The 16,336-nt window shown below is 39.6% G+C and overlaps 2 protein-coding genes across 3 annotated transcripts; one reads left to right on the forward strand and one right to left on the reverse strand.

Moving 5' to 3' along the window:
* Nucleotides 1-666: 666 nt before the first annotated feature.
* LOC116249699 (DNA-directed RNA polymerases II and IV subunit 5A-like) lies at nucleotides 667-6,590 on the forward strand. 2 transcript variants are annotated; one of them, XM_031622910.2, is made up of 4 exons: nucleotides 667-1,045; nucleotides 1,133-1,312; nucleotides 4,234-4,347; nucleotides 6,158-6,590. In XM_031622910.2, the coding sequence occupies exons 1-4, from the start codon at nucleotides 842-844 to the stop codon at nucleotides 6,281-6,283; spliced, it is 624 nt and encodes a 207-aa protein (XP_031478770.1). In that variant the 5' UTR covers nucleotides 667-841; the 3' UTR covers nucleotides 6,284-6,590. The 2 variants fall into 2 exon arrangements, with proteins under 2 accessions (XP_031478770.1, XP_031478771.1); XM_031622911.2 differs by lacking the exon at nucleotides 4,234-4,347.
* A 2,111-nt stretch (nucleotides 6,591-8,701) lies between these two features.
* On the reverse strand, nucleotides 8,702-15,782 carry LOC116250538 (serine/threonine-protein kinase D6PKL2-like). Its single transcript, XM_031624230.2, has 3 exons — nucleotides 15,525-15,782; nucleotides 13,394-14,963; nucleotides 8,702-9,823 (listed from the first exon to the last, which is right to left on the reverse strand). Exons 2-3 carry the CDS (start codon nucleotides 14,875-14,877, stop codon nucleotides 8,932-8,934), a joined length of 2,376 nt encoding a protein of 791 aa, XP_031480090.1. The 5' UTR covers nucleotides 14,878-14,963; nucleotides 15,525-15,782; the 3' UTR covers nucleotides 8,702-8,931.
* Between the last annotated feature and the right edge of the window lie 554 nt (nucleotides 15,783-16,336).

The following is a 16,336-nucleotide window of genomic DNA, read 5'->3' on the forward strand; positions in this document are numbered from 1 at the left end:
ACTTTAGACATGCCTCTAACATGCCCCAAGTTGGCTTGTTTGAGCTATGCTCTTTGGGGCGCGTCAAGACTATTACTGCTAATCATGGTTTGAGGAGAATACTAATCAGTAAACGAACTAGTAGGCAGGGTATATCTTGTCATGACTTATTAAGTGAACGGCTTACCATTGAAGTTGAACTCGAGACTTATACAATAGCAGATGTTCCTTTTTTCTGATTTTTTTTTTTGCAACAATTTTCAAAAGAGCATCCAACAGTTTGGAAATTGGTCAAAACTCAATTAACTTTTGGGATTTTGTTAAAAAATAACGTAACTTTTGTATTGTTAACCTTTGGTAAGGTTAAGCTGCGTTTATTGCAGCCTTATGTAGGTGGGGGCGGGGGTTTATAATATAAGAGAAGTAAAATACCAAGCATAATCCACCATTAGATATTTTACAAAGTTAAAAGTACAAGTGACCATCGGGTCAAGCTCGATAATTTTTTAATTAGTTATAATTATATATATATATATATATATATATATTACTTTTTTAATTACGTATTCTTGAACATTTATTTGTTGACATCCAAAAACGAGGCGGGGATTTGTCACAAGCCTAATAATTGAGCGGTTTTCTGTAATTTCGACCTATAAGTTAAAACCCCTCAAAAACCCTCGATCCCGCACGCTCTCTCCCTCAGGCTTGTGCAACCAGCAGAAGGATCAAACGAGGAGAGGCGGCAGGGGAATCATAGGCCCAGTGTGGGCGGAGGCAGGGAGAGAAGGAACGAGAAACTACAAGCAGAGGCGGCTGCTGGACCGATAGGCCCGCCGGAAATAGGAGGCGGAAAGGAAGGATGGCACCTAAGTTTGCCGAAGACACAGTCACGCTCTGGAGGGTACGGCGGACCATCCTCCAGATGCTGCGGGATCGCCACTATAACGTAGACGACTCGGAGTTGAAGATGAACCTCAACGAATTCGCAGACAGGTTCGGCCAGAGCGTCAACAGGGACGACCTCATCATTAAAGCCCCCAAAACCGACGACCGAAATGACCATGTCCGTCAGTAACACCGGCCGACGATCCCTTTTTTCCCCTTTCTCCTCGATGAAGCTTCTCGATCGATTGCGTGGTATTTGCTGCAGATATTCGTGTTTTTCATTGGCGAGGCTAAGGTTGGGGTGAAGATCATGAGGGCGTATGCTGAGCGGATGAGATCGGAGAACGTGCTTCGGGGCATTCTCGTGGTGAGGGAGCAGCTGACCCCTTCCTCCAAGCAGTGGATCCATGACTTCAACGTCAAGTTCCATATGGAGGTCTTTCGAGTAAGTTCTACTGTGTTTCCCTTCTTGTTTGGTGCCATAGTTCTCAGTAATAGCAACAGTTGGTGGTGGGCGTATTTGCTTCTTTTGCAATATTGTTTCCAGTTTCTGCTTTGATGGTGGTTATTTTTATCCTTAAGCATTGAAGCAAATGGGATTTGATGTTTGCTATGTAACAACGCGATCCTCGTGCCGGCTTCAAATGTTTGAGGAGGTATGATAATCCCAAATCCTGCTTCCATGGCGTCTAGAGAATGATTTTTTGCATTACGTGACTGGACACTTAGCTCGTCTTTTCAAAGGGAAGGGAGACAAAAGAAGAAGAAGGACTGGGTACTTCTGTAATTACCGTTGAGTTGAACGGCATCGTAGCCGACGGACCAGGCACATGTTTTTAGGTTGACTTTTCAAAGGGAAGGTACACAAAAGAAGAAGAAAAAGGACTGGGTACTTCTGTAATTACCGTTGAATTGAACGGCATCGTAGCCGACGGACCAGGCACATGTTTCTTTTTGGAAGTTCCACCACAATATAATCCATGATGTCCTAAATTCCCTATTTCAAGTACTATTTTGCTTGATTAATGACTTATAATTAGATGAGGATAGTGACATTTCTAAGAGCTCATTGGCCACGTGATCTACCATTGCACTAACGTTTTTCACAATGCTAAATCATGATGTTTTAGTCAGTTTTACACTAGTTACCAACTTAAAGGCGTCATGATCATGCGTGGATGGCTAATATGGCCGTTTCTGTTCTAGTTGTTGTTGTCATCAATCACAATATGAATAGACTTTAGACTCCAACTTAAAACCTGCTACATGTGGAGCAAATTTAGTGTTGGAGTAGCTTCACATGTGAAAGCTACAAAATGGTTGAGGATATGCTATTAAGTTGCCAATTGACACAACTTTTATTATCAATAACCTCATGATGATGTTCCATTTAAATGATCAAGCGGCATTATGATGGCTGATAAGATAATTTTAGGTTTGCGAAACTTGGACATGTTTGGCTGGAAAATGGTCATGTAAAAGTTGCCGTGAGCATGAAATTTGCATGATCTTTGGTGATAATTTGTGTGTAATTTGCCTGTAATTGTTGATTTCTTTTTCTTCTAAAGTATCTTTTGTGAGAACGTTTCTCTGAGCTTGAAAGCAACACACCACCAGACACCAGTGAAAGGACTACTACTGATGATAGAAAGATATTGTAGAAAAATTGCCAAATATCTGTGGGTAGTCCACCGCTAAAAGTTGTATTGTACAAAAGCATAAATTTGCACAACATGAAAGAGAAAAAGAAAGAAAAACTAAATCACATAATAAAAGTTATTGCGTAAACTAGATAATGTAACAGGGAACCCAGTCATAAATAGATGGCAATCTTAAGTTGTTTCAAGAAACCCAGTTATAAATAGATGACAATCTTAAGTTGTTTATTGTGAAGCCAATATGAAAGATCACAGCTCATGATGTTAAAAACACATTAAGATTCTAATTTCTAAAACAAAAGCGGATGAATATCCACTGAAGTTGAAACATTCTGAAGTCAAATTTCAGATCCTCTCCTAGTCTTCTAATACCTAATTTATAAGTTTAAGCAACCTACAAATTTGTTTCTTTTGATTTTCATAATGAATACTTGGAATTTGGTAGCTCAATTGCTTGGCTCTTCTTAAGCTAGGGGACTTTCTTCAGGTTTTTAAATTGATGGTAGCCATTTTCAACAATCTGCTTAACAGGAGTATCTTGTACACATCTAAGACTTTGACTGTTCTTCCTAACAACATTCAGAATCTTCAATGTGAAAATAGTGTATCTTAGGCTTAAACTTTGTGAGAGGGTATATGAATTATTTGTTTAATCTTGCAAATTTTTTGATGATAGATAAATCTTAGGTGGATTACACTTAGATGCTGTTTTTCATCAATTTTCAATAAAGGAGAAAGAAAACCTGCGTAAAATGAAAACACCTTGTATTGAATTTCTTTATTTTTACTTGCTTATTATTGGAAGCGTGACTAGCCATTTGCTAGTCACACCTAGCTAGTGGGTGCCATCAGGATTGACTAGGCTACCTACCTAGTCAAGGTCCACTAGGTTGGTTGCATGTTCTGCGTGGTCGGGTGGCCTTTTACACCAACTAGGTGCATGAGTTTACGTTAGAGCATAATTGTGGGGGAAAAAGGAAAAATATTGTTATTATATTTCTAACATATAGAGCATCAATAAGATTTTAAGCAAGCAAACACATGTATTCTTTGTCGTATTTATAGAATATAAATTAATTTGAAAATGATGAAATTGCAAAAAAGTATCAAACATTATTTTGCCGTTCTTGAGCCATGCACACCATATCCAGTTGTGTTGACATAAGTGTGGTGCCCTTCCAACTTCCAAGTAAGTCTGTGTGACATAGATGTTAGTGTTTGTATCTATTTTTTTTTTTTTAAATTTAAAAAGTTTTAAATTATTTTGAGCCTTTATCAATATATTTGCAAGAAAATTAGTGTAGGACTTGTAATTTCATAAATCATATTAATATTTTCTATTATGTTTTATATATTTTTGAATCTTTGAATTTCCTAGATTTCCCCAACAAAAATAATTCTACCAAAATACCTGAGAAACTGATAGGAACCTGACAACTATATTTGAGACTATAATATATCTGTGTGTGTCCAAATATTATGCAGCTATGCTTGTATCATCTAGCATGGAAGGCACCTAGTGTTCAGCTACTTTATATAAAATGAAATTAAGGGGACTAAGTTTATGTTCTTGAGGATGCTGCCCTGTTTAGAAGATGGTGCTTTGGGTGCTGGCAGACCACCCACTGTACAACTCTGATTTATTTATTTGTTGAGACAAGTAATAAGGATCTAATTTGTACTTAATGGATGTGTTATTGGATGGTAGGAGGAGGAACTGCTTGTCAATGTCACTGAGCATGACCTTGTCCCTGAGCATGAAGTGCTTACTAGTGAAGAAAAGAAAAAATTGCTTGAGCATTATAAAGTGAAAGAGACACAGGTATCTTTGTGTTTGCTTTGTTCATTTGATTTGTTTATATGGAATGATTGTTGTGCTCCGTGGAATAATGTGGTTTATTATAACAAAACTTAGATATCTGAGGTTGCAAGCTTTCTTTGGTTGGATTATTCACTGGAATTGATATAATTATAAGTGATGAAACCATATCTTCTAGTCTCTTGTTTGTCTACCATCAGCAACTTTATTATTGTGTAAAGACCAGGTTTTAATTTGCATCTTGAGGATTAGAAAGACAAAATCGGTGGGACAGAATTTTTCTTTCATGTATAAATTCAACATTTGACTTGCATATTTTCCATGCTATTGCTTCTTGGATTTTGACACAGTGGGTGGCAAAGCAAGTTGGGATCTTGTATCTCTCCAATGTTTTTTTCATCAGAATGGTATTTGAACATGAATGCTCAATATTGGAATCATGGCAATGTTCATCAGATCATTTGCTAGTGAGGCATGTACTAGATGAATTCCCAAAGCTCCTTTTGGCAGAAAGTGGAAGAATTGGAGTTAGCAATGTCAATGGGCCTTCTTACTTGGAAGTTAATAGGAACTTCCACATGTATTATTATGAGTATTCCTGTTAAAGACACAGAACGATTTATGCACAAACTCAGACCGAGCTTTTCATTATTAACTTTCTTTAGGTTTAGTTGCTTCCAATTTCATGAAAGTATCATTTAAACTTGGGAGTGAAAATTGTTCCCGTCCTTTGGTGGAAGGACTGTTGGGCAAACTAGGTAAACATGTCATAAAGAAATATAATACAAGGTACCGATCTAAAAGAACCACTGGACGTCCAAGAAGACATCAGTGCAATTTACTGTTTACTCCATGCACTGCAGTAAGTTTTAGGGTTGGAAATTGGAATTGTTCAGGATCTGCTTATGTAGGTAGCTGGTTATAATGTTGCGGCAATACATACAAACATTTCATGGCGCAGGGAGTCATAAATTAGTGACTTTTTAGTTGCAGAGGCAATTTTGTTATAAAGGAGCTCTGTGTTGGCTATGGTGAAATGTGAAGTTAATGGATTTCATGGGATATAAGAGAACTGGTTGGAGAATGGGTTGATGATGTATTATTATTATATAAAGGAAACAGAATGTTATTAGACGCTTAGAAGTTAGAGTATGAGGATTTGTCTGGCCTTACAGCATAAAATGAAAGGAGAAAAATGAAGTGGACAATTCAAAAATAATCTGAGAAAGCATTTCGAGAGAACTAAATTATTAATACATTGTGATTTGTTAGGTTCAAAATGTTCAAACAAGTTCGTTGGATTAATAACCTTAAAACTAAATACAACTGAAAAAGTAACGAGGAACCAAAAAGTAAAAGAATACCTGGCAATGCTGTGCCTTTAGGTGAGTGTTATAATATTCAGAGTGACTCGTGTAACAGGTACACCAGCTTTACGGCTTTACGGGAGAAAATGAAACGTTCACTTGCAGCCTGACTCTGCAGCCCTGATTTATTACATCTTTTTTCTTCTTTATTAGTACCCCATTTAAACAAACGTGCCGATGTTTGATTCTGGGTGTTCCCAACAGCACCACTGTCTGCACATTCCTAGGCATCATCCATCACAAAATCTTCCTGTTATGTGCATTTGCTTATCCAAATTGTAACTTTAGCTGGATTCATTTGGAGTTCCTACTTAAGAAGATGGGGGATCTTGGCTTGCTCTTGGTTACGATTTTTTTTCATGTGCCTTCTACTGTTGATTGGACTTTTGCTTCTTTGTGATATTCATGTCTCCATCTATATCGATCATCTGTTTTATGGTGTGCAGCTTCCTCGCATGCTAATCACCGATCCTGTTGCCCGATACTTTGGCATGAAGCGTGGACAAGTGGCCAAGATAATTCGCAAGAGTGAAACTGCAGGGAAGTATGTCACATATCGCTGTGTTGTCTGAGAACTAAAATGCACAATTCTCCCACTAAGTAAACCATTCGTTCATTTTGTGGACATGATATAGAGTGGTTCTAATTGAGAGGTATGAAACACCAAATTTGAGTGTAATTACTAGGTAATCTTAGATTTTCCCATTTGGGAATGTGCAGATTTGTTGTGCTTCAAGATTTAATTAGGATGTATGAGAAACTGCTCCCTCGGGCTGCAACCACAGCTAACAATTTTGTGTTGGCAGATACCTTTAGGCAATCTTTCCTGGAAGATATCAGGATAGAGTCAGCAATTGAAAGGGAGCTAATTTTTGGCAATGTGGGGATATACATGTCAGGGAACTGCCAGCACTTCTCTCTCTCTCTCTCTGGCTGTGTGCCTGATACTTGGATGTTGTTGGTGTTCAAATTTTCAGCTACATGGGCGTTTATTGCTTAATCAAGTGCGCCCTCAGTTTAGAGCCTTTTTTTCTCAAACTTACGACTCTTTCTGAGGTTTCAGGTGTCGCCCAGGTTGTCCAGGAAATAGTTTCTCAAAGATTTTAAGCCCTGGAAGGAAGCCGTTTATCCCGTTCCTCGAGTATCCGTTTACTCGGGACTGAGAATCAATAGGGAGTGTCTTTAATCTAGTTACAGGGCTGCCAAAGGAGAGTGATTCTCATTCAGGATCGATGCTTCTATTTGCAGCAAATCTGATTGAAAAATGTAGCTAGACCAGATCTCATCCGTTTGTAATCCGATCCAGGAAAAGTGGAAAGGACAAGAAATGGTTCCAAAGCCTGTATAGCCAAAATGAATTTGAGAGTTTTACCAAAATGAATTTGAGAGTTTTACTCATGGCGTTAAATTAGCATTTGCTTTACAGCACAAGTTCAGCCACTGTTGTCAAAATCGGCACGAGTTGTCCGATTGAAAAGGTTGGATGGTAGTTTTATTACTGCCATTTACAGAGGAGGAATAGCCAGATTGGCATCATCCTGTCGGGATGATTCTGGTCCCGGTCCAGGCAATTTCTCGCTGGGACGAGAGGGAAAGAAACTTGGGCTGTCTGCCTTTTTCATCATTCTGCCATTACGGCAACGTGCTGGCCCAAAATGGGTGGGTTAACCCAGAAAGAACGATGGTGTTCGGTCCATTTTCTAGACGGTGTTTCCGTAAAATAGGTCGTTCGATAGTTTGTTTTTAAATTTTTTAAAAAACTTTTATGGGTATTTTTAACAAACAACCAAAAATGGCTGGTTGGGCATCGAAGAGTCTCTTTTTGTTTCACTTAAACTTGTTTTGGCAGGTCTGCCAAGAACCTGATTTGGTGGCAACACCTGGTTTCGAGGGAACCTGGTTTTCTCCTGTCCTCCAAACACCACTTCAACTTTCGGTACCATTTTTTAATCTCTTTTACTTGTATTACGTGTATTTGAATGCAAATGGTTTTGCAGAAGCGCAAGGTGGATGCCAATTCAAAGGGGTTTGGATATACTTAAAATGGTTTTGTAGATGGTTCAGTGTAGACTTCCTAAATTGCAAAGGTGTAGCTTTCCTAAACTGCATTAAGCAAGTAGAATCTTGGAAATTCCGGCCCAAGGTCGGCCAAAACTCGGCGGTGATCTTGATATCATGTGGCACCAACCTCACCAATTTCTGGCTAGGCATTTATTTATTATTGGCTAGACTGGAAGCAAGACGGCTAGGCATTTATTTTATTTCACCCTTTCTTTTTGACATATGATGCTACCTGGCATGAAGAGTGCTTGCCTGCCTATTTTCGTCCAATGGCCCCGCTGCACAAGAAGTTACTTGATTAATAACTAGCCATTCTGTGGCCAGCTCGAGAATGGACGGTATCCATTGGCATAAGAATACCAGTCAAGCCTTTTGCTAACTGGCAGCTAGCTGGGAGATAGCCAGGCACTATTTTTATTTTTATTTTATTTTATTTTTTTCTGAAGAAGATTTAAAAATGCAAAACCCAATTTCCAGGTTTGTCAGCCGAACATGCTAAAACCAGACACGATCCCCTGGTATTTGAAATTCACCCCAGTTTAATTGTTAAAAAGTAAAGTATTCCCTATTGGGCATCTTTTTTTAAGTCTCAATGGATATAGGGTTTTGGGAGAGTAGAGTATTTCATCCTACGCTCCCAAAGCATCCAGTCCTGTTGCCATCCATCTGCTTTATGCTTTTTGTGCCTTAGGGCTCAAGGTGATGCTTCTGCTATGTTTCAATCAACTTGCACATCAGTATCTTCTTTAGCATCCTTTCTTTACAGTACAAGTGCTTCCATTTGCAGGGTTAAGTGTTGCACGTATACATGGAACCGAAATATGCAGAAATGAAATCTTCGGAGGTGAACAGATCTGGTCATGCCACTAAAGAAGAAATTTTGGAAAAGACAATGCGGCAGGGAAATTCAACGAGCAGGAGAAAAGTAATAAAAGAAGGGTAAATAATTTTAAGGGGGCAGATTTGATAAGAAACACAAGCAACTGCTTTCCTCATTATGCCATACTACGAAATGACGGTGAGAAATCAAACTGTTGCATGTGTTCCTCATAAAAACTACATCTATCCATCCATATTAATATGAAAGGCAACGAAGGAGAAACGGGAGTTCCTCATAATAGAATGCACAACAAACAAGATAATTAAGAAAAAATGCATATCAGAAGAAATCAATCTCTAGATAGTTACCCGAAGGTTTGACATCCACTCCTGGTACGTTTTTCTTTGCGCTTGCTGAAGCTGATGGTACCTGTACTCTTGGTGGTAAATCCATTTCCAGTGGTCTTGGTATATCGGGCGGACTTGCACACCTAATAAGAGCCCAGTTCACACTCTGGAAAAAGGGATGCTGCTTCACTTCTGTTGCACCCCGTCTATATGCAAGACGATGCTGTGGCTCTTTCACCAGCAAACCGCGGATCAAGTCCCTCGCAGCAAAGCTCACAGTTGGTGATTCTGGGAATCTTAGTGGCTGACCTACCACATTGAAAAGGGTAGCTCGGTTCCCTGATCCCTTGAAGGGAGTCTTTCCAAATAACAGCTCATACAAGAAGATACCAAATGTCCACCAATCAACAGCACTCCCATGACCTTCACCTTTGATAATCTCTGGGGCCAAGTACTCATGAGTTCCAACAAAGGACATTGATCTAGCACTCGTTGGTTCGGCAATGAGCTCTGGGAGGGGACTGACCTGATTACCAACATCAGTTCTGGGCTTAGGTTTGGTTTTCTTTTCCTTTTTTATCCGACCTGAAAGGAACCGGGGTGTAAAGCAGGTGGGCTGCACGCATGAAGGTTGAATGACGCATGAGGGTTCTATGCAGGCAGGTTGAACACAGTACCCAGGGTTTTTCTTGGATGGGTCTGCATCTGAATTTGCTGACTTCACCAGTGTTGGGGAAACGGCACATCTCAGTGACAGATCAAAATCTGAAAGCATGATATGTCCATCTTCCCGTACCAGAACATTCTCTGGTTTCAGGTCTCTGTAGATGATCCCAAGCATGTGCAGGTACTCCAGGGCAAGTAGAACCTCGGCCACATAAAACCTAGATGACAATCAAATCCAACAATCAGGAGCAGGATCACACCATTTTCCTATACGAGAAGCTGAAATAACGAACAAATGCAGGATCTTGTGGAACAATGCCTTACCCAACAAAACACTGAATTCAAAACAAGCAAACAAATATACATGGAAGAGAGCAAACATGAACGTGGTGGGCCCACAATGTCGTAAAATGACTTTTTCAAATTGATCCACATGCATACTTTTTGCTTAAAGGAACCATTTAAACGACAAGATTAACGGGTGAAATTGCAAAAAGGGCCACAACAGTGGAAGCAATAAGATAAGGCAGTAAAAACCACCAAAACAAATGCAAACATAACTTGTCTGACATGAATACACGTAAAAAACTGGCAAAAGTTTTCCAAACATATGCTTTTACAAATTTTGGCAATTGAAGATCTCTCACTGTTCAAATGGGCATCTACAATCTTACAGGACATTTGCAACAGCTAAGGTAGCACAGAACATATAAAACCTGAAATCCAGTGGGTTACTGTGCCATGACGATATGACAGGTTGGAACAGATAGGCAACCAAATCTCAATCTTCAATTTGGATGACGAGGCAGGTCAGTGATGGCAGATGGATTGGGAGCAGATTCGCAGAACCATCCTAGCTTAACAATTGAATATCTTGTGTCTTACCCAATGTTTTCTCCACAAAGTAAGAAATAAACTTCATAACTAACATTGAAGATAACCATCCATAAGATTAATCGACAATTGCCACAAAATAATTTACTCAATAGACCTGGACAAATAATGGTCATAAAAGAGAAGAACTCACCTCAAAATGCAGGTAATTATAATGCTAAATATTTTGGATTCCAGATTGTATTGGAATCCATAACAACAGATGCATATTTTCTGGTATGCACCAGCTTCCTATTGGGCCATGTTAGCCATCAAAGCTAATTAAAAATAAAAGTTAATTTTATTTATCATTTTATTAATACATTGGCTGATAAAGGGCTGTGTCAGCTGATATAAACTGATTTGGTAACTAAAGTCCTCATATTGGTCGAACTTTAAACAGGCCATATGGCCCATCTCAGCCCCTTAATAATTCGCTTTGCTGGCAATATGATGCATATTGTCCAATACACCTATTCTGATAACAATGGATTAGTAATTCATTATCTAATTTTAATTGATGAAGTTGACCTTATGCTATGACTTGGAAAACTCATCAGCCTTATCCATTGCACAGCTTTGTCACACAACAGCAATTCCAAGACGCGTCGGCATATATGCCATTAAAAATTTGGATAAAGGTTGAAGCATTTCCAAGATAATTGGACATATTTCCAAATTGAAATTTTTAGATCTCACAAAGGAAATGACTTTGCATGGCTGTGGAGTGTGGATTGAGCTTGTTAATGAGAAACAAGCATTTTCAATGGAAGCCTGATATTTCTTCAAAGAGTATGTTTAACACAGAGAAGCAGACGACCGACCCACATTTTTTCTTTTCTGACTGCATGCATTAGGAATTATTGACAAATACATAGCATATACAGCTAAAGTAGAGAAATATAATAAAAAGATTCAAGAGCGATAGAGAGAACAGGTTGTACAGGTAACACATGAACTAGGCAAATCTGTAACTCTTTCAGTTTCTTTCTGGCTTCTTGATACAGATTACAGAAAAGCTTTCCCATGTTGTATTAGTTTCCCTTTCCCATAATGACTGAATGCCCAACCTTAGTCCCCTGTAGCTAAAACGGTTACTCATGCTTCCAACCATCAATATGCTAGTAAATAAACCACTATGGTGTGTTCGATATGAAGATGATGTGTGGTTGCAGCTAGACTTCCCAATCTCTAGCAGAAAGTGGAAAGTCTTTGGACTTTGGAGGAACTGCATTTTATAAAGAAGAGAAGGCACTAAAGTGGCATCTAATACATTTGAAGTAAGCTCTATCACAGGCTTTCTTTAATAAAACAAGTTTGAAGTTTTGAACTTTTAATTACAATATCTATTGATTATGTTTCCTTAACTTGGCCAGACAGCTTGCCGTTTGATAAAAATGATGGAATGACCATAAAGGTCACTAAATGTTTCTCGAAGGCACATTTCATCATTGTTCAGGTCATAATAGAGGGCCTTTCTTGACACGTTACCTCTTCAGAGTAAGCAAAAGGCACTGGCAAGTATGATGCCTGGAATGGGACCAACAAGATCTAAGAAGAAATTATCTCTCTCTCTCTCTCTCTCTTTCTCACACACACCCACACCCACACACAGAGAGATAGACATACATGCATGGATGTGCATTCGTGCACATACACACATACGCGAAGAGTAATATGATCCACTTCATTACAACAGCCTGCTCCAATGTATTGCAAATACCAAATGAAAGAAGAAAACATGGAGCCCTGGAGCAATTGCTCGTTATCCTTTATGATGCAAAAAACTGCTCTTAGGATGAGGTTGGAACCAATGTAGGTTGCGCACAGCAACTACCTGTTAACGTCTCCATTAACTTGATTTTCAATAGCAAAATAATCATCAATGTCCTATACATAGACAATGTCCATCCTTGAACCTACTACTAGTGACCCCCTTTTCAGGGCACTGATTTCATCTTGGGCATATAAGATTTGCAACTCTCTTCACTCTTGCTTTCAGATATTTGACAAAATTAAGAAGTCTTAGCACCGACGGAACATTGTTCCATTACCATGCAAAGTAGTGCAACTCAGCAACATTACTATCATACATCAAGACTCCATTTTGGTTTCTAGTTCTTCATTGGTTTATATCCAGATAAGATTTAGAGCTAGATAAGATATCAAATTTATTAGTTCCTCTGAAGACCATCCTGATGAAGACTTACGAATTACATGCGGTCTGCTTCCAAATGGATCCATGTTTCTGAGATATGGAAAGTAGTCTCCAGCTGATTGTAGTTTAGGTTGAAATATTCAGTATATTTAGATCAGGCACAGGTAGGGCTCCATAGATGTTCCAAACTTTAGGTTCCGAAGCAATACCAGTTCCTTAGAACATAAGAATTTGGCCCAATCAAATTTTGCCAATCTTATTCTCTGTAAATAAGGAGTTTCTCCTATGTGCTAAGGAATCAGAGAAATTACCAGTGTGGTTGGATACAAAGATCTGTGTCATTAATTCCACATCTTTTGCCAACATTTCCCTCACCTTGTTCCATCTATGCCTTTCAATTAATTAGTTCTTGTAATGGATGAAACACCCGACAGATGAAGACATACAGGCTCTCTGACTTTGCCCTTTGAGGAGAAGCCGAATGGTTGACCATATCTGCCTAAAAAAGCTACACCTAATTCCAGATGATGTTAGAAAAAAAAACACATTGACACATTACCAGTTTGTAAATCATGGAAAAGTTTATGCTGGATGAATTTTAGATAACTGGATAACAAGCACTGGAAAGCTTATCAGAGCATTTAATGAGACAATACAGTAGACCAGAAAGTAAAACGTGCATGATAAAGAAGATTGGCAGGTAGGTTTCATTTTAAAATGGAACAATTCAAAGCTAGAACACAAGCAGGGAACAAACCTAGCTGCATGTTCAGGAAAATATTTCCCTGGTTGCCTTTGCCGAAGTGTATGTAGATCTCCCCCAGGACAAAACTCCATGACTAAGCATGAAAATGTGTCGGTTTCAAAATGCGTGTACAAAGTGGGTAGAAATGGATGATCTAGAGACTGTAATATCTCCCTTTCTGTCTGAGCCCTTAGCAGTTTTTTCCTACTGGCAAGAGCTGCTTTGTCCATGACCTTCATTGCAAAGTAGCTTCTTGTTCCACAGAGTTCCGACAAGTACACACTGCCTATGTCTCCGCATCCCAACCTTTTCAAAAGCCTAAAATGACTGAGTCCTAAAACCCCTTCACGTACCCGAACAGATTGAATTGCTTCCCATCTAGAGTCATTTGCTTTGTGAGGCTTGTTTATGCTGCTGCTGAAACTGCTGCAACTGCTCTCATCACTAATGTCACTGCTGTTACTTCCTCTGCATATACTACTCTTCCCACTTTCAGCAAAATCTGCATGAGAATCACAAACCTTAGCACTTGCACTGGCTTTCTCAGCACTGCTCACCCCGTCACCAACCTTTGCAGCTCTGGAGTCATCATTGATGGTGTCGGCTTCAACAACCTGATCACTGCCGTGCATACTGTCTGAAGCTGTTCCATAGTTACTATTGCAATCCATTCCAGAATCAGTTTGGCAATTAACTTCTTTACTGGAATCAGTCTCACAAACAGAAGGTCCAGACAGCTTATCTGACAAGTTTTCTTCTAGTTGCAACAAATTGCCACATGAATCAGGTGTTGAAGACAACTGATTGTTAACAGCAACGTGTTTAACTTCATTATCAACAACCGGAGGACCACGGCAGTTGTTCTTCTGAATCGTGTTCGGTTTGGAACCGCAATCTACAGTCTCCATGTTGCACGCCGATCGGTCACACGAGTTGCTGGCACCGTCTTTCTTACCTCCTGCAGCAAGCTTCTTCACCACCGGAGTATTCTCAGTTCCGACTAGATTTGTAGAAGCACTTCTCTCAGCTGGTTTTGAGAATGGTTCCTGAGGCAGCTTCTTCTGAGGAGGGGATCGTAAATTACCAGTTTCTGAAAAATGAGGCACAGAAGCACCTTTATGACTATCCTTGCTGGAACTGGATTGCTGCGCTCCTCCACAGCCTACGCCCTTATTCAAATGCTCAGCAGGAGCATTTAGAGACACAGCGAGTCCACTGTGCTTCTTTGGTGATTTAGGGGTTCCAGGATGCACAGGACAGGGACCACCCAAAGCACGTGGTTGATGGTGATGGAGATGGTGGTGGTGGTGGTGGCGGTGATGACGATGATAACAAGATGGGGGTTCGGAACAAGGCTTCGTGCCGCCAGAGAAGGCAGATGTGGCGCCTACTAACGGCTCCCTGGAAGAACTGGAAGATGGAGCAGATGAGACCTGACAGCCCACCTGGGTACAGAGATCTTTCCTAGCATTTGTCGACAGCGCAGGTGCGGCCATCGATCAAAAGGTCGTCTTTGAGATCAAGAAGAAACCAAACCAGAGAAGCTGAATGCACCCATGAGTCACTTCTCGGTCAGAAACTCCTAAAGAAGAATAAGAATCCATCTCAGAAGGGGAGAAATTTAAATTTGATCAATTCAAATCACCCAAAAAATCGAGAAGCAAGAAAGGAAAAATAAAAGAAGGTCAGAAACCAAGTTCATATCAGTGAGAGAAGATTTCCAGAATGATCAAAGAGCTCCCAAACGAGAGCACGCATGAGGAAAATCCATATTAATCGCTACAGAATCATGAAATGGATCAAACTTCGAAAACCACCTTAAAAGGGATGCCAAGTTTTGGCCTCAAAGAAAACTCTGAAATGCCAACAGAGAAACATAACACAAATGAAAAGAGATGGAACTGACTTGATTCCTTTCTGAACACACACGACTCTAGTCTATGTCAAAGTATTCGAGTCAAAAGGCGACTATTTCCGTAGATTCCAAGGCGTGAAACCATATGATCAACAGAGAAGCACTATGAGGACAACATCAATGATTGTGGACAGGCTTCCAAATCTTGAGAATGAAACGGAAAATAGAACAATAAAAAAAAAAAAAACACCACCATTTTCGATATCCAAAGAGGAAGAAAGGCTTCACCTCAAGCTCAAGCTGACAGACCAAAATAGGTGAAAGCTACAATCCTGAAAACCAAAGCAGAGATTTCTTCTACTTCCTATTCTTCTAGTTCCTCGGGAAGTCAAACAGTATTCTCTCTCTCTCCCTCTCTCTCTCTCTCTGTGAGAGATATTCACTATTTGGCAGAGATCAGAGAGGAACAGAGAGGGGTGACGGTTTGCAGGGTCGTCTTCTTTCTCTAGCTTCCATTTTTATCGTGTCGTCAAGTTTTTAAATTTTTAATTCTTCCTGCTTTAAATGTTTTCGTCGAGGGCGAGCAGTGAGAGAGAAGAGCTGCTTGAGCACGATTCCCCTTGCCACGGAAGGGAAGCGAAACGGAAGAGGGAAAATAACGGGAAAATAAAAGTGCAGAAATATGCGTGCCGTCTCTGTCTGGATATTCCCTTGTCGTCCATCCTTTAATGAATTAAATTTTATTTAATTACTTAAAATATAATTTAATAAAATCGGAGCAGACTCCACTTGCCGTTACTCTTTGGATCCCTTTGATTCTTCAACGGATTTCCATCTTTGCCCTCCATTAATATTATATTGTCTCTAAGACTCCGGCTGTCCGTCGTCAAGACGTATTGTCGTTAAGGTCGTTCATTTCAACCGAATGATATTTTTCCGTTTTTTTCCTCACTCGTTTTAAAAAAGTACGATATGTCTGCCAGTGGGGGAATTGAAATTAGCCGTAGACGGATGATGCCGGATGATTAAATATTTAAAATTTGTCACTAAAAGTACGATGGTGTATGTAAAAGCATTAGCAGCAGTAATTTTTTTTGGGG

Source organism: Nymphaea colorata, chromosome 3 (assembly GCF_008831285.2).
Source record: "Nymphaea colorata isolate Beijing-Zhang1983 chromosome 3, ASM883128v2, whole genome shotgun sequence".
Taxonomy (NCBI): Eukaryota; Viridiplantae; Streptophyta; class Magnoliopsida; order Nymphaeales; family Nymphaeaceae; genus Nymphaea; species Nymphaea colorata.